We start from the raw sequence: 27477 nt of genomic DNA, 5'->3' as shown, positions 1-27477 counted from the left end.
AGAGGTAAACGTGGATCTTCAGGAAAAAATAAAGAATATCACAACTGGTAAATATTGCAGTAAATATAAAAGATCATTTTTCTTCAAGTTATTTAAAAAACATATGACTACTAAAGCAAAAATTATAGCACTGTCTTGGAAGATGTAAATGCATGTAGGTGTAATATATATGACAACTCTAGCATAAAGGACAAAGTGGGAAAAGGACATAAATAGGGAGGCCGAGGCGGGTGGATCACGAGGTCAGGAGATCGAGACCATCCTGGCTAACATGGTGAAACCCCATCTCTACTAAAAATACAAAAAATTAGCCAGGCGTCATGGCGGGCGCCTGTAGTCCCAGCTACTCGGGAGGCTGAGGCAGGAGAACGGCGTGAACCCAGGAGGCGGAGCTTGCAGTGAGCCGAGATCATGCCACTGCACTCCAGCCTGGGCAACAGAGCAAGACTCCATCTAAAAAGAAAAACAAAAAAAGTTTCAACATTTAACATGAAGTGGTACAATATTAACTCAATATAGACAAGGTAATGGATACATGCTGTAATCCTTAGAACAGCCACAAAAATAAATGCAGAGAAGTATAGATAAAATACCAGTAGATACATTAAAATGGAATGCCAAAAAATATTCAAGTAACCCAAAAGAAGGCAGAGAGTTTAAAAGAGGAACAAAACAAAGGAGCAAACGGAAAACAACTTTTAAATGGTGAATCTAATCTAAGCCACATCAACACTTAAACAACAATTTTTAAAGATATCAATGGTCTAAATTCTCCAATTAGCAGTGATTGTCGGAGTGCATAAAGAAAGAAGACCCAATTATATGCAGGCTACATATAAGCACATATGTACAAATATAAAGTCAAATGTAGGTTGTAAGATATATCATGCAAACAACAAGCATAAGAAACATGGAGTGGCTATAATAATATGTTAAAATAGACTTTAAAACAAAAAAGTATTATCAGAAATTGAGGGCATTTAATTATAATCAAAGGGTCAATTCATCAAGAAGATATGGTAGTTAGATATAAATGTGAAGTTTATAGCAGAAGTTCAAAACACACGAAGCAATCACTGATAGAATTAAAGAGATAAACAATTCCAAAATCCTACTAGTTTTAACTCTTCTCTCAATAAATAATAGAATTAGACCCAAAAATTCAATTAAAAACATATATTTGTACAACACCATCAGCCAACTGAGCCTAATTGACAATTACAGAACACTCTACCTAACAATAGCAGAATACATATTATTTTCAGTGCACATGGAACATTCACTAAGATATATCATATCTGATACATAAAACAAACCTTAACAAATTTTTTTAAAAAGTACATTCTCTGACCATAACAAAGTTAAACTAGGAAAGAATAACAAAAAATAACAGGAAATTCTCCAAATACATGGAAATTAAACAATAGACTTCTAAATGGGATCAAAGGAAAACCCTCAAGAGAAGTTTAAAACTATTTTAAACTAAATGAGAATACAACACATAAAAATTTGTGAAATGCAGCTGAAAAGGTGACTAGAGGAAATTTATAGCATGCAAATGCTTACAGAAAAGAAAGGTCTCAAAACAATCTAAACTTCCACCTTAGGAATCTAGAAAGAGAGCAAAATAAACTCAAAGTAGCAGAAGGAAGGAAATAATAAAGATATGAGCAGAAAACAATGAGATTGAAAACAGAAAAACAATAGAAAGAATCAATGGAATATAAACTAATTATTTGAAAAGATCTATGAAATTAAGAAACCTCTACTAGACTAATAAAAAAAGGGGCCAGGCACGGTGGCTCACACTTGTAATCCCAGCACTTTGGGAGGTCAAGGCGGGTGCATCACTTGAGGTCAGGAGTTCAAGACCAGCCTGGCCAATACGGTGAAACCCCATCTCTACTAAAAATACAAAAAATTAGTAGGGTGTGTTAGTGCATGCCTATAATCCCAGCTACTCAGGAGGCTGAAGCAGGAGAATGACTTGAACCCAGGAGGTGTAGGTTGCAGTGAGCCTAGATCATGCCATTGCACTCCAGCCTGGGTGACAGAACAAGACTCCATCTCCAAAAAAAAAAGAGACAAAAAAGAGAAATGACACAACAACCAATATCAGTAACAAAAAGAAGGTAATCCTACAAACTGTACAGATATTAAAAAGGATAACAGGAAATGCTACAAAAAATTCTATGCACAGAAATTTGACAACTTGGGGGAAATGGACTAATTTCTTTAAAACCAAAAACTACCAAAATCATTCAAGATTAAACAGGTAACCTGCATAGTTCTATAACAATAAAAAAAATTAAATCCATAGTGAAGACCTTGCCAAAAAGAAATCTGTAGACCCAAGTGGTTCCACTAGAGAATTCTACCACTTAAAGAAGAAATTATACCAATTTTACACAATCTCTTCCAGAAAACAGAAAAGAAACAAAAGCTTCTATGGAGCATAAAACAACTCTATCTTGGAAGCTAATCTACCACGTTGGCTTCTGCTTAACCCCCGTTCCAGAAAGTCCTCTAAGATTTCCAGTTTATCTATTGTTCCTTGTGTACAAGAAGGTACTTCCTGTAAATCCTGCCCTTAGGACATATTTCTAGTATTGCCTCTGAAGCACATGTACCCCTCCTCTAAGGTATATAATCCTTGGGTCTGGGGGTTAACGATGCAGGGATTCATCTTCTTGTCTTACCACTACTTGAGACACACATGGCTTCTGTTTGTAAGTCCCTATTAAATGTTTCCAAGAAACTGGATTTATAAGCCTCTTTCTTCAGCCTTTAAGCTTCTTTGAACTTTGGGATAGGTTTGCAAAGACCTGCCTCTGTGAAACAGCTTCTCAGTTCATTTTACAAAGCCAGCATTACTTTGTCTCCAAAACCAGACACAGATAGCAAAAGAAAAGAAATCTACAGACCAATATCTCTTATGAACTCAAATATAAAAATCCTCAGCAAAATATTAACAAATAAAATTCAGTAATATAGAAAAAAGTAAAATACTCAACACCAAATGGGGTTTATCCTGGAAATGCAAGGTTCATTCAATATTTGTAAATCAATGAATACACCACATTAATGGTCTAAAGAAGAAAAACCACATGATCATATAAATTGACACAGAAAAAGCATTTCACACAATTCAACATCAATTCATAATATAAACTTTCAGTGAACTAGAAATACAAGAGAACTTTCTACAAAAAAACCTGCAAGTAACATCATAACTTAATGGTAAAACACTGAATGTTTTTCTCTTAAGATCAGGATATCAAAGATTTACAAGCTCACCACTATTATTCCGCATACTGGAAGTCTGAGCCCATGCAATAAGGCAAGAAAAAGAAATCAAATGCCTATTTGGTAGTTATTTAAAATACCTGCAAAAAGAGAAATACTTAGGTATAAACCTAATATAACATTTACAGTACTGTATGCTGAATACTGCAAAATGCTAATGAAATAAATCATTATAAAGAAGATCTATAAAAATAGAAACAAATACTGTGTTCATGTACTAGAAGATTCAACGTACTAATGATGTCAGTTCAACCCGAATTAATCTATATATTTCACACAATTCCAATAAAAATTTCAGCAAGAGTTTTTTAAGGTATAGAAAAGCTAATTCTAGGCGGGGCGAGGTGGCTCACACCTGTAATCCCAGCACTTTGGGAGGCCGAGGTGGGCAGATCACAAGGTCAGGAGATCGAGACCATCCTGGCTAACATGGTGAAACCCCATCTCTACTAAAAATACAAAAAAGTAGCCAGGCGTGGTGGTGGGCACCTGTAGTCCCAGCTACTCGGGAGGCTGAGACAGGAGAATGGCATGAATCTGGGAGGCGGAGCTTGCAGTGAGCCAAGATCGCACCACTGCACTCCAGCCTGGGCAACAGAGCGAGACTCTGTCTCAAAAAAAAGAAAGAAAGAAAGAAAGAAAAGCTAATTATAAAATTTATATGGAAATGTAAAGGAACTAGAATAGCTACAACAATTTTGAAAATGAATAATAAAGTTGGAGGAATCACATTACTCAATTCTAAGACTTAGTATTAAATCTACAGTAATCAAGACACTGCAATATTGGCAAATGAATAGACAAATACACCAAGAAAACGTAAGAGAGTCCAGAAATAGACCCATACAAACATGGCCAATTGATTTTTATAATAAATGTGCAAAAGCAATTCAATGGAGAAAGGAGAGTATTTTAAACAAATGGTAATGTCATCCTACATCACTTTTTCTCACTACTACTACGACCTCCCAGACTAAGCCACCATCATCTCTCCTCTGGCTACTGTGATTGTCTGTCTACTCTTAACTGTTCTACCTTAACACACTATTCTCCTTCAGGCCAAATGTGCTTTTTGAAATGCAAATCTGATCAAGTCACTCCCTGCTAAAATCATCTGGAGTGTCCCATTCCTCTTAGGATAAATACAAAATTCCTTTGATATGATTTACAAGGCCATGAATTGTAAGGCTCCTATCTAACTCTCCAGCAGCATCTTTCACTTCATCATGTACTCACCATACTCCCTCCCATGAAAAAAATCTTAGCATGTTTCCTCTATCTGATATGCTATATTTTTTCTCCAGATTTCAGTTCAATCCTTACTTCTTCAAAAAAGCCTATCCTAACCTAACTAGTTCAAATCCTTTTATCATAGGCCTCATCATACTATGAACTAATCCTTTAATGCCCTTGTCACCATTGTAATGTTACATTTCAATGAGTGATTGAATTTAAGTGTGACTACTTGATGGCTGCTGTTCCATGAAGGCAGTAAATGGGTCCATTTGCTCCCCACTGTATCCCCAGAGTTTTAGCATAATTAAAACTCAACAAATGTTTGTTTTTGTTCTTCAGACAGGGTCCACTCTGTTGCCCAGGCTGGAGTGCAGTGGTTCAATCTCGGCTCACTGCAACCTCTGCCTCCCGGGCTCAAGCGATTCTCTGTCTCAGCCTCCCGAGTAGCTGGGATTACAGACACACTGCCACCACGCCCAGCTAATTTTTGTATTTTTAGTAGAGACAGGGTTTTGCAATGCTGTCTAGGCCGATCTCGAACTCCTGGCCTCAAGTGATCTGCTCACCTCAGCTTCCCAAAGTGCTGAGATTACAGGTGTGAGCCAGCATGCCCAGCTGAAAAACTCAACAAATGTTTGTTAAATGAGTAAGTGAATTATCTTATTTATTCCTCACAATCACCCTATGAAATATGTACAATTATTTTTTCCATTTCATAGATGGAAAAACTGAGGCATCAAGAGTTTAGGTAAACTGCTCTTGATCATATAGCTAACAAGTAAAGAGCTGCACACCAATCAAGACATTCTGATCCTGAGAATCCAGATATTGATGTTGTTCATATATAATGAGACGGCCAAGTAAAAAGAGCACCCTGGAGAACCTCCGATAAGCCTGCCCACTGGGAGGACAGGGCGGGGCCTCAGGAAGCTCCTGCCGTTTGCGGGGTGGGGGATGAACTTGACCCCTCCTGCTCTTATGTGGTAACCAGGGATTCAATCTGTGATGCAGAAAGCCTGCTAGCAGGACTCTCTCTTTGCTGAGAGTCCCTGTGGCCCTTTTTGTCCTTTTCACCCAATAAACCCTGCCCTACTCACCCTTTAAAGTGTCTGCAAGCCTAACCTTTCCTGATCCTGCGACAAGAACCCGGTTTTTTCCTACAACATATTGTTTGAGAAACATAAGGCTTGAGAAAGGGTGAGTGAAATGCAAACCAAAAAAAAATCTTTTTCTCTTTCGCTTCTAAGCCTTTTTTCCTTCGGATTTCTTCTGAGGATAGAGGAAACTGTACCCCCACTCCCATTGCTCCTGGAGATCTGGAATGTCGGCCTCAGTCCAACCCAGCCTTTCCATGGCCTTTTCTTTCTTTTTTTGGTACAGATGGGCGAGCAGCAGTTCCCCGCCGCCCTCCCCTCCCCGTTGGGAAGCATGACCCAAGGGCCCCACGAGGCTGGCTGGCACTCCCTGCCAAGCGCCCGTGGAGTCTCCCCCTCCCCCAGCCAGGGAGTCCAGCTCCATCCCACAGCAATTATGCTTCTCTCCCTAGTGGAGGAACAACTTGCATAAGAATAATAAGTTCTTCCCCCAGGCATCCTTTTCTCTTCACCCTGTCAGCAGTTAACACAGCCCAGCATCTAAGCTGTCTCATCCTTTTCTCTACCTTGTCAGCAGGTAACTTTGAAACCAGGTTTTTTTCTTTTTGGAAGACATTTTGCTGGGCCAGGAATGATGGGGATCACTATTTATATTTTCTGTAGTTTTAGTTGTGAGAAAGGATTTGTGAGGTTCGTCTTAAGCTGCAACCAATCTAGCGTGCTTTGCATGACTTTCTGTATAGTCCTCAGCAAACTTTGCTGCAGGCCTCCATCTTGCTGTCCTTGGGAGCAAGACCTGTAACCACATAGCAATGTTTTATTCTAGCCTTTGCCATTTTACAATGGTGGCCCCAGGTTCAATCCTAGCTTAGCGAATGAGTCCTTTATGGTTTCATATCTGCATAACCTTTTGCTGCTTATTGACTCTCTTCTCCTCCACGCACTGCCTTGGATTTTCCTTTCTCTGAGCCTTTAGTAAAGTTTGAAAGCCAGAAGTATTGGTAGCTTGGCCCAACTAAAGTTGGCTAATAATGGAGTTAAAAGGATTTTCTTAAGGAGCACTCAGCTTAATTAAAGTGGATATCCAAGTTATAGCTCTATTTATAAGGCCTTTATGTTTTCCTTTTATTGGACCTTGTTTTTCTGGGAAAAGGTTTTTTTCAGTTGACTGAATTATTTTTCTCGATTTTGCCTTGCCACTTTTAATGCACATCTGAGTGGGGAGAGACCTCTCCTATCCTCATGGAACCCCAGGAATTAAAAGCAGATAGATTCCTCTCCCCATTTGAAAAGATCTTATGACAACTGGGGTTTCTTCTGCCTGTCTATGTGGTTACATATGTGTGATGTCTCTAAAAAGAGCTCTAATTAATTGGCTTAAAGGAAGATAAGTGCTTGGATCAAATATTTTTTAAAGGGAAGATAAAAGCTGTGGTACCTTTCAGTTCATATAACTTTAATCTTTGTAAAATAAAGACTGACTTAAAGATTATTGGTAAAAAGCAGATATCATCAAAATATAAATAGGTGGACTAAATTATGCAGGTCAGATGCAAGGTTTGTTAAGTGTTTTAAGGTTATAAACTGCTTTTTGGTTTTTGAGAACTGTTCAACTTGGTAAGGCATGGGGACATATGGAACTAACCACACCCTTAATTATGCAGGAAGAAGTCAAACCTTAGCTGCTCCTAGCACATACTCAAAACAACTTACCAGATTTTACATTGAAGTTAAAAATTGCTAAAAGTTACTATTATGACATGTAATTGAGACTACTGGAAATAGATTTACATGTGAGGTGTGTAAGAACAGTAAAATGTGTTTTTAATAAAAGGTTATAAGAGGCTAGGTGCAGTGGCTCATGCCTGTAATCCCAGCACTTCGGGAGGCCGAGGGAGGTGGATCACTTGTGGTCAGGAATTTGAGACCAGCCTGGCCAACATGGCAAAACCCCATCTCTACAAAAAATACAAAAATTAGCCAGGCATGGTGGTGGGCGCCTATAATCCCAGCTACTCAGGAGGCTCAGGCAGGAAAATCACTTGAACCTGGGAGGCAGAGGTTGCAGTGAGCTGAGATCACGCCACCGCACTCCAGCCTGGGTGGCAGAGCGAAATTCCATCTCAAAAAAAAAAAAAAATGTTATAAGAAGGCATTAAAAATGTAAATTCTTGCCTAAGGTTAAAGAATTGTTTCAAATTAGATAAAGTTAAAAGTTCAAACAAGTGGTGGAAGGATTGTAAAAATTAATCTTGCAAAAACTCTGTGTGTGCATATATTGACTAAATTCAAAAAGGCATTATAGGGTTTTTCTGTAAATTGAGCATTAAAATAAAAGCACAACGAGGTATTCATAAGGCACTAATCTGCTCTTAAGCAAAATTTGTAACAGGTTATAAAAGTTTCTGAATCACGACTTTGGCAAAATAAATGATTTATGTCATCTGGAATTCTATTTCATAACATTAAGTGTTTTCAACCTCTAACATATTTTACAGGCTTCCCAAAATCAAGCTTCAGTTTCAAAATTGCCTTTCCTGATGCCAGGCTTTTCCGATGCTTCAGAAGGGCCTCTGGAGTATCCAGAAAAGAGGTAAACAGGATTATGTGACATGTTTAGTTACATAGGATTGCCAAAATGGTGTTCAATATTCTTTAGGTTATATTTTGGTGAATAATACTAATATATGTTCCCAAATTGTATGGGATTTCTAAAATTCTAATGTCTGAGTATACTATCAATCACAATTAAGGTTAAGTTATTGTAAACCACGGAGGTACCAAACTTCTTTGTCAATTGTGTTTCTAATTGTAACTACCCTGGACATTTCGTTATTCACAGACAATTGTTGTCTTGTTTTAATTCTTTTCAAAAGATGGTTTATAATAAGCTATAGAACTTTGACAGGTGCTCTCAAATACAGGTCTGATAACTTTGAAGATTATGACACTGGAATAAAGGGAAATGTACAGAATTCATGAAGAGCTAAAATGTTCATGAATATCAAGGAAAAGAAGAGCTAACTGAACGAATTCAGAAAACTGAAGCAATCTTTTTGACTTTTGCTTGGAATATTGCTGATCCTTGTTTTGTTTTTCAGAGTAAAGGAAACATTTTGGACTATTTACAGCCTTTAATAATTGAGTAAGGTATACACTTGTGAACAAAATTTAGAGCATGTTTATTTCTCTCTGCCTGGTTCCTCTAGAATTTGGAAACTATCTGTGAGTATTCTTAACTTACGGCAATATAGTTGTTTGCATCAGTGCAATAAGAATCCATTTTCTTTTGCAACAGGATGCAATTAAAGAAACTGGTTGTTTTACCAAGGCTTTGACTGGAAGGGTATGCTTCCCTTTAAGGAGTCAAACTTGACTTGCAGAGCCAATAAAAGACCCTTGGGAAAAAACTGGCCTCACACTGTTGTCTGCACAGCCCCGTACAGGGTTCCTGACCTGTGGTCAGTAACGAATGTCACTTTCTAACAGGCCAGGAGTTCCAAGTATATCTTGGGACCTTAGAAGGAGAGGATTACCCAACTCAGAGGTATTTGAGGATACAAACCCATGGCTGGGCCTAGCCTTAAAAGGTCTTATCTGAGATTCCTTGTGGAACAGAGTACCATCAAAGCCAATCTAGAAGTCCTATGTAGAAATAGTTATTCTTGCTGTACTTTATGCAAAAAATCAGGCCAAGTATAAGACTAAAGTCTATTTTGCAAACAACTCAGTCCTATCATGATTTGTTTTTTTAACAAAAATGAGGACTGGAGAGAGAGAAATTATGTTTCAAAACTTATCATACATTTGTCATTACTTTCTAAACTCATTAGTTGTTTTTAAGTTTTTGCCTACATTTTAGACTAATCCTGCTTGTTCCTATGAACCAAGCAGCATTCTCCAGATGTGGCTCAGAAGGAAGAAAAGGGGATGGGTAATGTAAAAATCTGGATCAATATTCTAGTTCTGAGCAATTATCTTGCAAATCCGGACAGATCATGGGAATAAATAAGGTGCCCATCACCTGGAGGTTTCTTTTTTGGGAAAGTAAGACCAAGGGAGCTAGCCAAAGCCAAGCACAATGCACCCAAATCTTAGCAAGCATAATGATAGCCACCAGTTATCTGGGCATGTCACAAGACATCCTTTTCTCTCCCTTGTTGGAGGAAAACTCAGTTCCACAGTGTTACCTTAGCATTCAGCTTACGATAAGGAGTCCATGCAACACCCCTGAGACACATTTTGGTCCCAAACTCAATTCCAAGCTTTGGGTCAAAGCACTAGGAAAGAAAACTGGATCCAGAGGCTGACAATAAGGGAAGTTAAAAGGCACAGTGCAGGTGAGTGTGGCTGATTCCTGCCAATTAAGCCAAGCTTCCCATTTCATGGATAAAGTCTATGCTCATATCCATGACATAAATGAGGTCTAGGGAATTCAAAGGCTACTGACAGCAGGGGAGACATAGCATATGTGGGTAAGAGCAGATACTTCCACCCTCTAGGCTCCCCTGTTAACATGAGTGAAAGCCACTAAAATACCAATGGGTGGTACCTGTCATGGTTGCCAGGACTCAGGGATGCAAGAACAGAGGAAAGAAAGAGGAATGCCTCACTTTCCCTCCCTCACATATCCCTGGTATTTGCTAGTGATGCCTGCTCTCCTTTTTCTAGATGAGTAGCCATTCATCTTCAGTCTGTACCCCTTTCAAATGCATCCTGAACTCCTGGGACTCCTTTGGAAAAAAACCTTCTTTTTTCCTTTTTCCTCCTATCTCCTCTCTTCACTGATAGGTAATTGTGTCTCTGTACTATGGGAGATTCCCCTCAGATGCATCCTCCAAACTGGGAAGAGTTAATTTCTCAAACCTTAAACTGGTCAGCTTAGGATTGGGCTCAGGGGAAGGGAACCCAGAAGCCTGACATACCAGCAAAAGGGTAAAAGTTTTTCTTACCAGTCAGGCTTTTGGCCCTCCCTTCCCCGTGCAAACTGGTAAAAGGCCTTGGGATTTTTGAGCTGTCCTTACCACCTACCCCACATTTTATTTTGATACATATTTTCTAATAACCCTGTTTGTGTCTTCTCACCTTCAGGCCATCAAACAAACTCCAAAACGGTCATGCAACCAGAGCTTCAGACATTGGCCCCTTTTGCCAGGAATCCTTAGATACGTCTCTGAGGGAGATCTGACTGCTGTTTCCCCAAAACAGCACCTCATGTCAGCAGGAAGCAATTAAGATTGGTCTTTGTCCTTATCCTTATCCTTATTCTAATGGCAGTTAGATGTACTTCTTTAGAATGGAGAAGGTAAAAAGGTCTCCAAGTAAAAAGGTCTCCCCGGAGAACCTCCGACCAGCCTGTGCACTGGGAGGACAGGGTGGGGCCTTGGGAAGTTCATGCCATTTGCAAGAAAGAGGAGCCTGACCCCTCCTATTCCTGTGTGGTAACTGGGGATTCAATCTGCGAGGCAGAAAGCTTGCTAGCAGCACTCTCACTTTGCTGACAGTCCCTGTTTCCCTTTTTTCACTTTTCACCAAATAAAGCCTGCCTTACACACCCTTCAAAATGTCTGCAAGCCTAATCTTTCCTGGTCATGTGACAAGAACCTAGTTTTTTCCTACAACAATAACAAAACCTCCAAACCAGTCCTTGTCCATGCAGAAGTGAATCGTTATATAAAAGCCAATGCTTTAGTATTCATTCAACAAATATTTATAAAGTGTTACAAAGTGTCACTTTCTGTGCTAAGTACTAGAGTTACAAGGTAAACAACACAAAGGCTCCTAACCCTTATTGAAGCATACATTCATTCCACTATTTATTTATTGAGCACCTACTATGGGCCAGCCACTATGCTAGGTAAGGAGTCTAAAGGGTGAATAAAGCCTTAAATAATAATACCAAAAATAAATGAATGTCATTTGTGATAAGTGTTACAAAGGAAAAATTCAGGGTGCTATGGAAATAAGCCATACAAAGACCTAAACCTAGCCTAGAGTATCAAGAGAGGTTTCATAAAGCAGTGACATTTAAGCTAAGACCTGTATAAGTATGCATTAATAAATCTGAAAGCACCGAAAACATTATTATTAGTTACAAAGAGTTTGTCCCAGAGCAATTAAATGGAGAAAAGAAAAATATTTTAAAATAATGCTCCCCAAGGGACAGAAGAACTAGGAGCTGCAAAATCAGGTAGCGATGTGATAGGTAAACACAAAATCAATTATCAGTCATCATAAACAATATTATATTCTACATCAGGGGCCAGAAAACTGCAGTACGCAAGACAAATTCAGCCTGCAGTCTCTTTTCCTAGACCCTTAAGCTAGGAATGGTTTTTATATTTTTACAAGGTTCTTAAAAATAAAAGAGAGAAGGCAGAGGAGGCAAAGGCAGAGAAGGAGAAAAGAGAGACCATGTATGGCCCACAAACTGTAAAATATTTACTATCTAGTCCTCTACAGACAGTTTGCTGACCCATGTTCTATATACTGTAATCAATTAAAATACAATGAAATTTTACCCTACATCTTCACTAAACATGATTTTACCTGAACATTAAATATAGGTACTGAATATATATCATACACCTTTTTCAAAATTGCATCTTTATTGTTCAAAGGGTACAACATCCAAAATTACCAAATTTACAATCAGCTACATAACATGCAAATTTGATCTTAGTGTGCTATCAACACATATTCAAATGATATAAACAGCTTGATGAAGACAGTTAACAAGGTATATAAAAATTGGTCTAAAAAATGCATCTTTACTTAAAACCAAATATAATTTTTACATTTTAGCTGAAAAAATTAGTATAAAACATCTATAGTGTGAGAGTCTATAAGTTAAGGGATTCAATATTCTTCTGAAAAGTAATTGCTATATATTAATAGGAAAGACTATACTTACCAAGACTTTTTTCAATTCTTCAAGTTCTACTTCTTTGTTATTTGTAAGCTTAGTCATCTCTTCTAAAATGAGCAAAAAAAAATGTGTTAAAAAGCTGGATTAAAAGAATAAGAAAAGAGACAGAAGGAACAAGCATAATACTACGCAAAAGGGAAAAATCAGGAGAGACAAATGCAACTAGAGCAATGTAAAGCATAGAGGGAGTCCAAATCTAACTATGCAAAGCTAATAAAAGATAAATATTAATAGTAATGTTTCTCTAAAGTTAATGCCATTGCCAAATAACCCAAAGTTCATAAAGCAAAATAAGCAATAAATCTATATAAAATATATTTGAAATGAGGTCAGAATGTACATTTACCTTCAACTCATCACTGTCTAAACATCTGACATTTTAATCTTCACTCCAAACTTAAAATAAGTGATTCTCTTTTCTCAAGCTAACTCTGAGCATTGTACTTTGGATTTCAACATTCCCACCTCCTCTGAGACTTTGCCCTTACGCTACCAATATACACAGATTCTATGTAGAGGAATCTTTAATTTCCCTTATCTCGTCTAAACATTCTATTTGATTATAAAACAATACCTGACCTTTCTGCTCTTTCAAGCAGCTATCAAATTTCTTACTTTGTTTTTCCAACAAATTCCTATTTGCTACCTACACATTTCATTTTGAACTCCAAGTAAAACTAATGCTTATCACCATAATAATAAAATTGTCATCTTAAGGATCACCAATAACCATTTTGTGATACAATTCTTAAGTCTTCATCATTGTGGAGGTTTGTACTATTTGATACTATTAACTTCTCCCCATTTTTTCCTCTTTGATTTTGCACTATTCTTATGTCCTGTTTCCTCTCTACCTCCTGTTCTTGTTTTCTTTGCTGACAGCCTTCTTTCTTGCCATCCTAAAAAATAAAGCCCAATGTTTTTCTTTCTACAGTTCCATGAGTTCAACATTATGCTAATAAATTGAAAAATCTTTCCAGCCCAAGCCTCCCGCATTTTTCAACTTTCTTATATTTTTAACCTGCCCACAAAAAATTAAACCAAAAAAGAAACTGCCTACAGAGTTCCCTAATATGTCCAGCTGTCAGCTAAAAATTTATTGTGTCTGAAATATTGTCCTTCCTCACTGTTAAGGGTCATTATTGATTAATGGAAATGTAATAGACTTACTGAAAATTTCTCAAACTCTGTACATTTTTTAAAATACTTGCAATAATTGTCCACAGTCTTTAAAGAAAATTAACAAAATATAAAATGTCAATATAGAATCCAAAAGAAAAACCTGACGTATACATAGTTTATTTAACTAGAAAGTGTTATTTCAGGTAAAAATACTTAATTTTTAAAAACTCAAAAATTGATTAAAGACAGTGGACTGAGCATGTCTCTATATGTTCTCTCACCCCAATCCCACAAAATTAGAAAAAAAAGTACGAGAAAAAATATATATAAAAGAACAACATTAACAAAATAAGAGACTATCATTAACAAACCAGAAAATTAAGGAATCCTTGGAGAAAAAAAAAAAAACTCACACTAATTCAATGAAGGCTATGTGGAACAAGACCAAGTGACCATACCTCTCACCACAAAGCCCACCTCAGGATAAAGTAAGGATCCTAGGAATTTGGGTGGCAGATGAGGTAGTGTTACAAATAGCTTATTATTCTTAAGCAGGATAAACATCCCCTATAGTAAAAGACAAGCTGCTATGCCCACCTTTCCCCACAGCAACTCCCACTCACTCCCATGATCAGAAGAATTAGATTGTAATACACAAGTGGGAAAAGAAGAATACTTATACTTAGAGAGTCAACAATCAGGTACCAACAATTTGTGAAGAAAAGCAAAACAATGAAAAAGAAAGCTCCAAATTAAACTGTGAAAAAAACTAAAACCCAAAGAAAAAGAGTTAATAGAGTGAACAGAAACAGATATTTGACTAAGTATAGTGTTCCAACAGGATACCAGATCCCTGAAATAGATTACCTAGAGCTCTTAGAAATTTAAAATTTGACAACTGAGATTTTGAAAATAGCAAAACAGACATATTTAAAGATTGAATTAGCAAGGGAGAAACAAATTTAGATAGAGAGATAGAGATGAGATAGATAGAGATACAGATACAGATACAGATGGAGATACAGATAAAGATAGAGATGAGATAGAGATACAGATACAGATACAGATAAAGATAGAGATACAGACAGAGATAGGATAGAGATACCTCCCAATTCAGGAAAAAGAACAAAGAGGTAGAAAATGTAAGACGAAAGTTTAAAAACAAGAAAGGCTTCAAGATGGCTGACTAGAGGCATCTGCCCACTCACCTCCTCCACAAAGAATAACTAAATTAGTGAGTAGATAAATTACACTTCAAATAGATCCTCTAAGAAAGAACACTGGAATTCAAAAGAGATGTGTCAGGAAACACCTAAGGCAAGGAAGGAGAGGAAAGCTAGGCAGCCTGCTCAGAATGGGCTGGGAGCCTGGAAAGGCTCCCTAATGCAGGGAAAGGGTAAGTGAGAAAGCCCCAACCATCCACAGTTCCACTGCAGACTCCTGTAATCCTAGCCATTGTAGACTCCTTTGGACCCTGAGATTAACATAGGTAGCTGCCTAGAGATCTCACAAAGGCATTGCTCCATAGAGGGAATTTATGCTGGGTCCCACCCACCCTCTGAGTTCTAAGCAGCTATAGCCCAGTACCATTTTGAGAGCCCAGCCCCCAGGAGATTATATCCTGCTCTGGGGCCCAGCAACCCCCGCATCTCCATATCTCTGGAGCCCCACTGACATCCCCCCCCTGCCAATACTCACTGCTGGCTACTGCTACCAAGACTGAAGTGCACCCCACTGGCAGCAACCCTGCCCCCTACCAACAGCAGGACTGCAGCACATCTTCCCGTGCGTGCGCCAGGAAAAGGCTCCCGCTCCTGCAGCTGCTACTACTGGCTGCTGCTGCTGGAGCCAAAGCATAAGCCAATGGCATCAATCCCATGTCACCCCAGCAGAAGGGCCATCACACATTTGCAAACACCCCAAGGACAAGCTACCTTGCTCACAGCCACAACCACTGCCACTGCCAGCTACCAGGTGAAGCCAGAACCACTAGCAGCAACCTGACTGCCCCCAGCAGCGGGGTCACATGCCCTGAGTACAGGCTCACGGACAGCTGATGCCTGGGGCTGAAGCGCACACTCCTCAGAGGCCTGCCTATAGCTGCTGCCACCTACAACAATCGCACACTCCCTGGCAGCAGGGCCGCAGCACACTTGCACAAGCTCTAAGGGCAGGCTCCCCCAGCTCACCACAACTGCTGCAGCACTCACCTGAGTGCTCCATCAGGGACGTAGGAATCACCCCACCCCTGCCCACCAGAGCCAGCACCTATAAACACAACTGGGAAGCCTGAAGATAGGCCCACGAGGACTATCTCTGCTCCCTCAAGTGCCTGAGTACACTGTCCAAGAGCCTAGGGATCACACTGCCCCATCCACCACCATTAGCACCTAAGCACTCCTCCTGGGTGCCTGATGAAGGGTCAGCCAGGCCTGCCACTACCACCACAGCTGGCACTCACCCACATGCGCTTGCCTGTAGGCCTGCGGACTGGCCCACACAGTCCATTGCAGCCACCGCATTGCATCATTTTTATTTCCTTCATAGCACTTATCCCAATTTATAATTAAATATTTATTTGTGATTATTTGTTTTGTATGTCTCTCCAAGAAGAGTGCAAACCTCATGAGAACAAATACCATGTCTGTTACATTCCTCATTACATATCCAAGGCTAAATAAGGAATAAACATCTAAGCCTTAGTTCAATAGTTACTATATTATATATCTGATAATCAAAGCAGAAGCAATAGAACCTACTAGGAGGGGAATCTGTTACATACCAAATTGAAAGCAAAGATAGATCCAGATATGGAAAAATAAGTACAAGAATAAGACACATTTACAGCAATATTAGACTGAATTGAAGATGGGCAACGCATGAAGCAGCAAAGAAAACTGTAACAAGTTAAGAAACTGAGAAAAAATTACTTGCCAAAGATTTCCTATTGCAGTTGACTTCAATTCACTTGGTATGCAGTACTCCCACTCTTTAAATGAACAATGAAAAGATAAATGATATCTAAGTAGTTTGAACTTAGGCAATGAGATGCCTCTTAAATTTGCCACATAGAATAATCAGATTTGTATTTTTAAAGAAACAGTCTAGCAGCAATGTAGAAAATGAGCAAAAGGTGGCTATCCTAGAAAGAAAAGGACTGATTCTCAAGCTATTGTAACTATAATAGCACTGGTCAAAGACGTCTGACCTAAAAGATACAAGGAGTAGAGCAGGCTATATCTGAGCAGTACATAGGTTAAAAGTGTTTTGAGGATTGAGACTGCTGAGGAAATGATGGAAGACCACTTTAACCAAGATGTAAGTCTAAGAAAATACCATCAAGGAAGAATGTAAAGTGTAGCCAGGAAACAAAGAAGAATGAGAGTTGTTGGGGTAAGAAAAAAGATTATTAAAGAAAGGCAAAGCAAACAGAAGCTTAGTTAAATATAGCAAGGGGGGATGAATAAAGATTAGGACAAATGGGGGTAATCTGAAGCACGGTTTGATGATTAATCTTACAAATACAATTTTTGTACCATTATGTTCTTTACATGCATCCTGAAACTCTAAAACCAAGAAAGAGAAAATGAGGAATTGAACTGTTCTAGATCTGTGGAAATCAAGAAAAGGAAAAGATTCAAATGATAGTTAAGAGGAACTTTTAAGTTAGTTATATTTTATGAGTTAGGTGTTAAGGAGCACCACATAACCAATTAGCAGTAAAGCATAAGGGAAGGAGAATAAATAGTACAGAATATCCTTCAAGATTTCTGGTTTTGAGACCATATTGTCACCCAAAGAAGTAGAGTATCTATGTCACTGTTAATGCTACCTTCCTACACATGATGTTTTGTACACTCCTTCATCCTCTACAACTATCCAAAGCCTTAAAGTCTACTTTTAAATTTAAATCTACCTTTCCCATAAGCCTTTTCCAACTATGCAGTACACATTGCTATCTTAGGCTTCCTCTTGGTATCAGTATTAACATACCTCCATCAATAAGAAATCTGTGAGCATTCACCCAAAATATATTAGTATGTATAAAACACAAATGCATATTTATATTTACATAAATGTATAATCAATGTTATAAATTAATGTTTATAAATATAAATTTATAAAATATAAATATGTATTATACTGTTCATTATAAAACATATTTAAAACATAAAAATAAATAAAAATAGAAATTCTAATATGTTCTTCCCTTTTCCTAAAGGAAATTTTGCTCACCCCTTCATTTTGGACACCATTACTCTAAGGGTTTTACGTATTTAAGCTTCCTCCAACAATAATCAGAGATTTCTCAAAAGGATGGTATGTTACTTCTATACATTCCTACAACATCTAAGGCAATGCTAAAAAACACACATGGTTCTATTTCACAATTCTAGAATACTTTTTTCAAATTTGTCAAAATATATTGCTCTACTATGAGAAAATCATATAATACAATTGCATTTTTAATATGACAAATAGCCACTTAATTTCAATAATAGACTGAATTATTACAAATAAATATCCATTAAAGACATTTTAAGAAACAAAATTCTTCCTTAGCCTAAGACATTAAATTAAACAATTCTAAAGAAAATAAGTATAGGTATACAAAAATTAACTCAAGATGGATTAAAGACTTAAATGTAAGACCTAAAACCATAAAAACCCTAGGAGAAAACCTAGGTAATACCATTCAGGACATAGGCATGGGCAAAGACTTCATAACTAAAACACCAAAAGCAATGGCAACAAAAGCCAAAATTGATAAATGGGATCTAATTAGATGAAAGAGCTTCTGCACAGCAAAAGAAACTACCATCAGAGTGAACAGGCAACCTACAGAATGGGAGAAAATTTTTGCAATCTATCCATCTGACAAAGGGCTAATATCCAGAATCTACAAAGAGCTTAAACAAGTTTACAAGAAAAAAACAAAAACCCCATCAAAAAGTGGGCAGAGGATATGAACAGACACTTCTTAAAAGAAGACATTTATGCAGCCAACAGACATATGAAAAAATGCTCATCATCACTGGCCATCAGAGAAATGCAAATTAAAACCATAATGAGATACCATCTCACAGCAGTTAGAATGGTGATCATTAAAAAGTCAGGAAACAACAGATGCTGGAGAGGATGTGGAGAAATAGGAATGCTTTTACGCTGTTGGGAGTGTAAATTAGTTCAACCATTGTGGAAGACAGTGAGGCGATTCCTCAAGGATCTAGAACTAGAAATACCATTTGACCCAGCAATCCCATTACTGGGTATATACCCAAAGGATTATAAATCATGCTACTATAAAGACACATGCACACATATGTTTACTGCAGCACTATTCACAATAGCAAAGACTTGGAACCAACCCAAATGTCCATCAATGATAGACTGGATAAAGAAAATGTAGCACATATACATCATGGAATACTACGCAGCCATAAAAAAGAATGAATTCATGTCCTTTGCAAGGACATGGATGAAGCTGGAAACCATCATTCTCAGCAAGAATATCAAAAGGACAGAAAACCAAACACCATATGTTCTCACTCATAAGTGGGAGTTGAACAATGAGAACACATGGACACAGGGAGGGGAACCTCACACACCAGGACCTGTTGTGGGGTGGGGGGCTGGGGGAGGGATAGCATTAGGAAAAATACCTAATGTTAATGATGAGTTGAGGGGTGCAGCAAACCAATGTGGCACATGTATACCTATATAACAAACCTACACGTTGTGCACATGTACCCTAGAACTTAAAGTATAATAATAATTTTTTAAAAGTAAGTATAGGTATATATAATGATTTAAAACACTATTTTATGCTCGAAGGAAGAATAAAAAATGGAATGGTTTATATTATAACCATTCTAATTTAAAGTTATCCTAAGAAGATAAAATTATTTGCATTTGATAGTACAATTTTACATGATAAAGGGTTAATCTATAGTGGAAAATTAAGCCTCACCAAAAAAAAGGATAAATATGGTCCAAAAGTTCAACCAAACAACCTAACTACTTGTGAAATGTAAAGCACACATTTCCGATACTAGGTAATATTTTAGTTGATAATTATTTTAATTATACAACTATTTAAATCTAATAATAAAGCTTACATAAAGTAATGAAAATATTTTATAAAATATTTGTCAATTCATGAATATTTTTAATTTATAAAAAATATTTTTTCACTAAAATTGGAAAATACTTTATTCTTTGCAATTTTCCACATTTGTAGATATGAAGAGTTATGAATATGAAGCATAGGTTATTAGAATTATCGAATTACATGGCCATAAATTATAAAATAACTACTGTAGAGAATGTCTCTCTCATGGCCATGAAAGTTGTTGAATTTTAATAACACCTTATGATAAAACAGGATCACATTTTCCTGTGAATAGTACATAATGTAACACGACAAAGCAATGAAATTTCAAAATTCAATTAAACAATAACAGACATTTCTCACAAAGAATTATTAAGGTCTCTGAATCCTAAAATAAAGAAAACAGAATATCAACTTCTCTTAGTTGTATTCTGTTAGGAGCCTCAGACCTCTCTTAGGCTCCCCACACGTCTAAATATCTATTAACTGCATAATAAAACTGAATAAAACACTCTTTCTTAAGGTTTAAATTTTCTACCTTCAAATACTGAAATAAAAATATTATCAAGCAATCTCTACTGGCAAATGACAGAGGAGAAATTATATTTTATTTCAAAACAGTGTTTATGATTCTATAATAAGTTAATATTATTAAAGTACACACATTAGTCTCTAAGTCTTACCCAGTTCACTTGATTTCTTTTGAAGCTCCATGGTAAGTATTTTCAATTGATCTTCATTTTTTTCCAATCTTGTAAAATATATCATTTTCAATACAAAATATTATTTTAGTCAGAATTCATCTCATAACTAAAATTGGTGCAATTTAGCAACTGATATATCTTAGAATAGATTCACCCACTGGATTGTTAAACATTTATTAAGTACCTACTCTGCACCATATAGTGTAACATCTTAAAATAAGATATTACTATTATAAATACATAATTGTATATTACATTTATGTAATATACATAGATATACCTTAAAGCTTATGGTATAAGTTTTCTCTTAGCTGTTGATGATAATCAGATTAACGCATCCTAGAACTCTGAAAGAAAATGAGTATGTAACTACTATTATACTGAATTCTGCCTTAGGAACAATATAATTATGAGAACATGTATAATTTGGTTAACTTCTCTGGCTTTCTGTTTCCTCAAAGTATAAAACTGAGGTAATAGGGATAGAGGAATCTTAGGTAACCTACCATTTTAAAAATGAAAAATCACTGGATAGGTCAATCAAAAATATATAAATTAGGGGAGCTAGAAAGGCTAGCTTTTCCCTCACCATGCACAAGCAACAGAGAAAAAATATTGCTAGGCCCCGGCTATGGCTTCAGAGAGAAACCTGTTCTCCTTTATCCTACCAAACTTAATTAACCCTAATGCTAATGAGACAAAAAATAATTATCTAGGCCTCCTAACACAGCTTTATATAAATATTTCCTTAATATAGAGTAGTAGAAAATAGAGTCTTTAACACTCAAGCGTTAGAAAAACTGCTATTTAGATGAAATGAAAATACTAGTTTATTTTTTATGTAATCACATTTGTGAAACCATTTATTTAATAAGTTAATGATAATTAATTATATTAATTAAATTGATACTGATTAATTGGTTAATTTAATAAACATAGAGTAGTACTTACCTATGCCAGGCTAGCTGCTAAATTTATAAATCAGAAAGGTCTACAGACCTCAGTAAGATAAACCTGACAGCCTGGAAGCTACTTCTAGGAAGCTAATAATAATCTACAGAGTCATTAAATATATCATAGCACTGCATCAACCCTTCATGAGTTTATGTATATAACTAAATTCTATGGCAAAGCATACATGAGAACTATCCTAGAGAACATCTTCTTTTACATCTTTTCCTAAGATATCTGTCTATCCAAAGAAACTTTTAAAATGTATTCCCACTTTATACATGAGACCTGACTACAGTTGTTATATGAATTACACACATCAGTTGGCAATGCAAAGAAAATGGCATTGAATATTAAAAGTAAATTGTTTTTTATTCACTTATTTTGTGTATTAAAAATAATAAATATTTTACCTTTGCTGTTCTATTCTCAATAATTCTTCCAAGCTGCAGACAGTAGTTTCAAATTCAGTAACCACAAACGAATGAGCAGCTCTAGCTTTATTAGATTCTTCCATTTGAGTTTCTTTTTCTTCAGTTAGCTGACAAATTGTTTTTGTTGCTATCTGTAAATCTTCCTCTAAAGCCTTTTGAGTACTCTAAATGAAATAAAGTATAAAATAAGAGCAATGATCCAAGGCCTTAACCAAAAAAGCTGAACTTATCTGCTTCTATACATTTACTGCCCCTTTCCCACCCTCATATTTTCCTAACTATTATTCCTCCTTCCTACCCTGGAATGCCCACCCACTACTCTTATTTCAATTCACTGTTCTCCAAATCCCACCTATAGTTCCAGCTCCTCCATGGAGCCTTCCTAGCCAAACCAGCCATACTGTTCTTTCATTTCTTAGAACTATTAATTTATTACCTAAACCACCCTGTTGTCACCTGTCCAGGGTCTTGTATTTTAATTATACTTTTGATGTGTTTTTATGCAATGTCTCTAAACTATAGCATTTTGCAGACTAGGATTGTGTCTTCTCTAACTATTTGAAACTCCAGGTCCTTGTACATTGTATTAGTATTTAATAAATATTTGTTGCCTGATTGATAGTGTGAGACTTATTACACACTAATGAGTTTTTAAATCATACCACACTTCTTTGTAATGACACTTTAATATCTTCTAGTTCTTTAGTCAAATGATGCTGCTTCTCAATTGATTGTTTTAAGTTTTCACTCTGTAATTCTAAAAGAGAAAATTATAAATAGATAGTACTTAGCAGAAGATATATACCAAGAAAACTAAGTATTATTTGTGACAATTAGTCTTTTTCCTCCTTTAGATAATAGTCCAAAATGAGAAGAAAATATGCAAATATAGACACACAAATATTGGTCACCATCATGCTTAATTGACTTTTCAAGATTGTTATCTCCCAAGAACTCAAAAATAAATATTTAAGGATTTACATTTTTTATAATAGCAAAACATTAGAAACAACCTAAATATCCAAAAGTAGACAAATTATGGAGGTACATATATGGGATGGTATACCATGCAGCCACTGAAAATGTAATACAAACTTTATTGATTATTAATTTGGATATTCATAAAATATAGAATAAAAAGAGTGGGTTTAAAACAATATTTAAACACTGTATGCAAAAGGAAAACATACACACTAAAATATGAAAAGTAATTTATCTCCCGATGGTAAAATTATTCACGATTTTATTTTCATTATTGATTATCTTGATTTTTTTATTTTTCAAAATACTCTATTAAATGATAAATAAAAGCTTTTGACTCCACTTAAGAGCCCATTTTTAATAAATACTAAGTCTCAGGTACTAGTCTATATGTTTTATATTTGTGCACTCATTTTTAAACATCATAAAAACAATAGGAGAAAAAAGAAGTTCATTATATTCTCTGAATTCAAATTATACGATTTCCTTTTACTAAGCTACCTGGCCTCGGGCATGATACTTAACCAGTCTGACTACTTTTCCCACCTGGCATGTTAGAATAATGATAATTATTCATATTATGAAGAGTCACCTGCTGTTAGAATTAAACAAGATAATGCAACTTAAAATGCTTAAGCACAGTGTCTAATCTATAATCAATAAATGATAACTGCTATTAAGATGATAATGGTGATATATGGTAGAAACTGGACACTAATTTTCATGATAATTTACAATATATTGGTCAGGCAGGCAAATAAACAATGATTGTGCTGATGGGTACTCACTGGAAGTTCTGGGAGTTTACCTACAGGGGACACCTAAGCCAAATAAGATCAGTCAGGGTTAGAGGTACAGGGAGACAGAAAAAGTTTAAAGACTTCAAGAAAGTAGCAGCTGAGTTGAAACATTTGAAAGACAGTAAGAATTAAATTAGCAAAGGTAATGGGAGTTAGGAGATAAAAGGTCACGGGCAAGTGTAAGAGCACATACAAAGGAAAACACAGAAGAGATAGAATGACACGTTCTGGCATCTAAAGAAAATGTATTTTAGGAGCATAAGGCTTGAAGTATAACAAATAAGTCACAGGAGATATGATTGGAAACATAACAAGGACAAGATCATAACAGGACTTATATAACTTGCTCAGAGTCTTCTGGTTCATAATTCATGAAGACCATGCAAAACAATAAAGGATGTTAAGCAACAGAAGTACGTGCCAAGTTTATATTTTTAAAATTCCATTCTGAAAAAAACTACATAGAATGAAAGGGTCATTGGTCCGACTCTGGGGAAAAAATAGAAAAAGTAAATCTGGGCCAGGCCCGGTGGCTCATGCCTGTAATCCCAGCACTTTGGGAGGCCGAGGCGGGTGGATCATGAGGTCAGGAGTTCGAGACCATCCTGGCCAACATGGTGAAACCCCGTCTCTACTAAAAATACAAAAATTAGGTGGGCATGGTGGTGCACGCCTGTAGTCCCAGCTACTGGGGAGGCTGAGGCAGGAGAATCACCTGAACCAGGAAGGCGGAGGTTGCAGTGAGCCAAGATTGCACCACTGCAGTCCAGCCTGATGAGGGAAATGTTGACTAATGATTGTGGTGTCCATTATGATACTATTTCTTATGGTCTGGTGATAAATGTCTCCTCTGAAAAATCATAAGCACAAACTAGCCCTTAGGCATGTATCGGAACGGAATGTATACTGCCAGAATTTTCCAAAGAGCTCCAAGCCAAAATTTAATTTGAAGTGCTCCTAAGTTTCCCCAGGAGCCTAGAAAATGGAATACGCAAATTTTCTCCAGGCCTAATATACTGCTAATCCAGGGCTTAAAGAATTTCCACAAATAAAGTTACATGACCTCGCAATCAACAAACACAATGGGAAACAAAGCACCACGAACAGAGTCAGCAAAATGAACAAAAGGCCAACTTAGATCTACAAAGATTTCATATTTTAGAATTATTGGCTATGAAATTTAAAAAATAAGTATTATCACATACTTTGTAAACTAAAGGAAGATATCAGTAAATCAATAAAACTACTAGAAGTAATACATAAAATTGAAACTGAAAACTCCAAAGGGATAATGATGAGCTTTGTCATTTAAACACTCCTGTAAAAGGGAATAAAAATTCACGATCAAATATTAAGAATATTAAAGCATTAAGCTCCTGACAAAAATAGGAATTTGCCAGGCCAAAAATGAAGAGAAAATAGAAACCTATAGAAGTAAAGTAACCACAAAACTTGTTTGTGCCCAGAGGTCATTTGCAGACCCTGGCAAAGTTGGACTTTTGGTTTGAAATATGATGGGATAGAGAATTTAAGATATATGAAAACCCAAAGATTACAGAAGGTAGAGGGTGTCTAAGAAGTAAACTTTTGTACAATAAGTTGGGACAGTTTTGATGTAAGGAGCAAGCAAAAGTAAACCAACTCACAGGCAGATTTGCAGCCCAGGTTCAAATCACCTGCATAGTTCAGGACACCCCAAGCCTTCAAGCTGCCTTAAGGTTGTCCCAAATGGATAGAAATATCATGTGCATGGGGGGAAAAAAGCAAATCCTTCCAGGGGGATGTTAAGCAGGCCTTAACTTATTCCTACAAGTAATCTTTTTTTTCAAGTATAAAAAATGAGCATAAAGTCAAAAACAATAAGGCACACAAGCAAACAAGGTACTTTGACTAAAAACTATCATAAACAAGACAGAAAGAGAATCACAAACATTTAAAATAAAAAAATCAGAAAAGGACTATAAAACAGCTATGGTTTGTATATTTAAAGAAAAGACAACCTCGAAAATAAGAAGAAATTGAAAACTAGATAAAGTAGAATAGCAGGTTAGAAAAAGAAGAATAACATCTTAAAATAAACATCTTAGTAACTAAAAATAAAATGGAGGAATTTCATGATGTGTGAGAAATAAAAGAGAAGAAAATTAGTGAATTACAATATAGGTAAAAAGAAATTAGGATAAGGTATAGAAAGGCAAAACTGTTGAAATAGAAAAAAGAGATTAAGAGTCAAAGAAGAGTTAGAAAATTAATGAAGGTTTTTATTTTGGTTTCGGGTTTGGTTTTGTTTGGTTTGTTTGTTTGTTTTGAGACAGGGTCTCACTCTGCCACCCAGGCTGGAGTGCAATGGAGCAATCATAGCTCACTGTAACCTCGAACTCCTGGGCTCAAGTGATCCTTCCACCTCAGCCTCCCAAGATGCAACACGGGTTTTTTCCATGTTTTTTTCTTACTCAGAAAATGAGGAAACAGAAAGTAGAGCAAATACAATATCTAAAGAGATTATTGTTGAGAATTTCCAAGAAACAATAGTAACAGACAGTAATTTACAGATTGAAGAAGCTATTAAACAAAACTAAGCGTATGAGTTAACATATTATACTGTAAATGCTAAAAATCGAAGATGAAGAAAATCTGAAAATCCATAAGAGAGGGAAAAGATATTACTGACTTCTTAAAATCAACAAAGTAAGCCAGGCGTGGTGGTTCACATCTGTAATCCCAGAACTTTGGGAAGCCAAGGCAGGAGGATCGCTAGAGCCCAGGAGTTTGAGACCATCCTGGGCAACACGGTGAAACCCTGTCTCTACAAAAAATGTTAAAATTAGCCAGGTGTGGTGGCATCTGCCTGTATCCCAGCTACTCAGGAGGCTGGGTTGGGAGGATCACTTGAGGGCATGATTGTGCCACTGCACTCCAGCCTGGGCAACAGAGCGAGACTCCATCAAGAAAGGAAGGAAGGAAGGAAGGAAGGAAGGAAGGAAGGAAGGAAGGAAGGAAGGAAGGATAATACCTTCCATGTGCTAAAAGAAATGTCTAGAAATAATGTACAGTGTGCCAACCTAGAAAGACATATCATGCAAACATATCCTTTATGGATGAGAATGAATAAACAAATTTTCAGACAAATGGAATCTATGACAGCTAATCACAAACATATTCTCACTAAAGGAGATTCTAAATATTCCTCTTCAAAACAGAAAGAAAATGGTCTGAATGAAAAGTTTAAGATACCAAAAAAAAGAGCAAAGAAATTGAAAAAAATACATGGGTAAAACGAAATAAATATTGTCTGTACAAAACAGTAATAATAATGTTCCATCTATAGAACTAAAATACACATATTGTAGCACTATTCACAATAGCAATATGGAATCAACCAGTGTTCATCAACAGATGACTGGATAAAGAAATGTGTGTGTGTGTGTGTATATATATATATATATACACAAATTGGAATACTGTTCAGCCATAAGAAATAATGAAATCATGTAAAATCTAATTGTTATCTATTTAAATTTTTGATAATTAATACTCTTTAAGAACCAACTATTATTAGCAAGTGACAAAATAAATTATGCAATAACAAGCAAACATTAAAAAGGAAAACAAAAATTAGTTGATCATAATTAATTTAAATGAATATTTCTAGGCAGGGTGGAGTAGTTAGTAGCATACCAACTCTCATGGTGGAAACAACCAGAAAAGACAAAATGACATAAAAGGGCTAAACGGGCTAAGATTCTTAAAAGAAAACTGCTGAAAGTGAACTGATAAAGTACAACTGACATCTGCCGATCTGGGCATAA

General features: G+C 36.4%; 1 protein-coding gene across 21 annotated transcripts in view; it reads right to left on the bottom strand.

The window, feature by feature from the left end:
- Window positions 1–27477, bottom strand: part of SYCP1 (synaptonemal complex protein 1) — a 141752-nt gene that overhangs the window by 87290 nt on the left and 26985 nt on the right. For all 21 annotated transcript variants that reach the window (XR_010152649.1, XR_008548576.2, XR_008548577.2 and 18 more), the window contains 4 exons: window positions 22550–22644; window positions 21867–22051; window positions 20482–20549; window positions 12550–12611 (listed from right to left, as the gene is read on the bottom strand). Coding sequence is in view for 16 of the 21 variants with exons in the window: in XM_063797839.1 (XP_063653909.1) it covers window positions 12550–12611; window positions 20482–20549; window positions 21867–22051; window positions 22550–22644 (410 nt within the window). In the remaining 5 variants the exon portion in view is untranslated. The remainder of the gene's footprint in view (window positions 1–12549; window positions 12612–20481; window positions 20550–21866; window positions 22052–22549; window positions 22645–27477) is intronic.

The sequence above is a fragment of the Pan troglodytes genome, chromosome 1 (assembly GCF_028858775.2).
Source record: "Pan troglodytes isolate AG18354 chromosome 1, NHGRI_mPanTro3-v2.0_pri, whole genome shotgun sequence".
NCBI classification, from domain to species: domain Eukaryota; kingdom Metazoa; phylum Chordata; class Mammalia; order Primates; family Hominidae; genus Pan; species Pan troglodytes.
The sequence above is the reverse complement of the archived record's forward strand: the minus strand, read 5'-3'. Positions and strand labels throughout refer to the sequence as shown.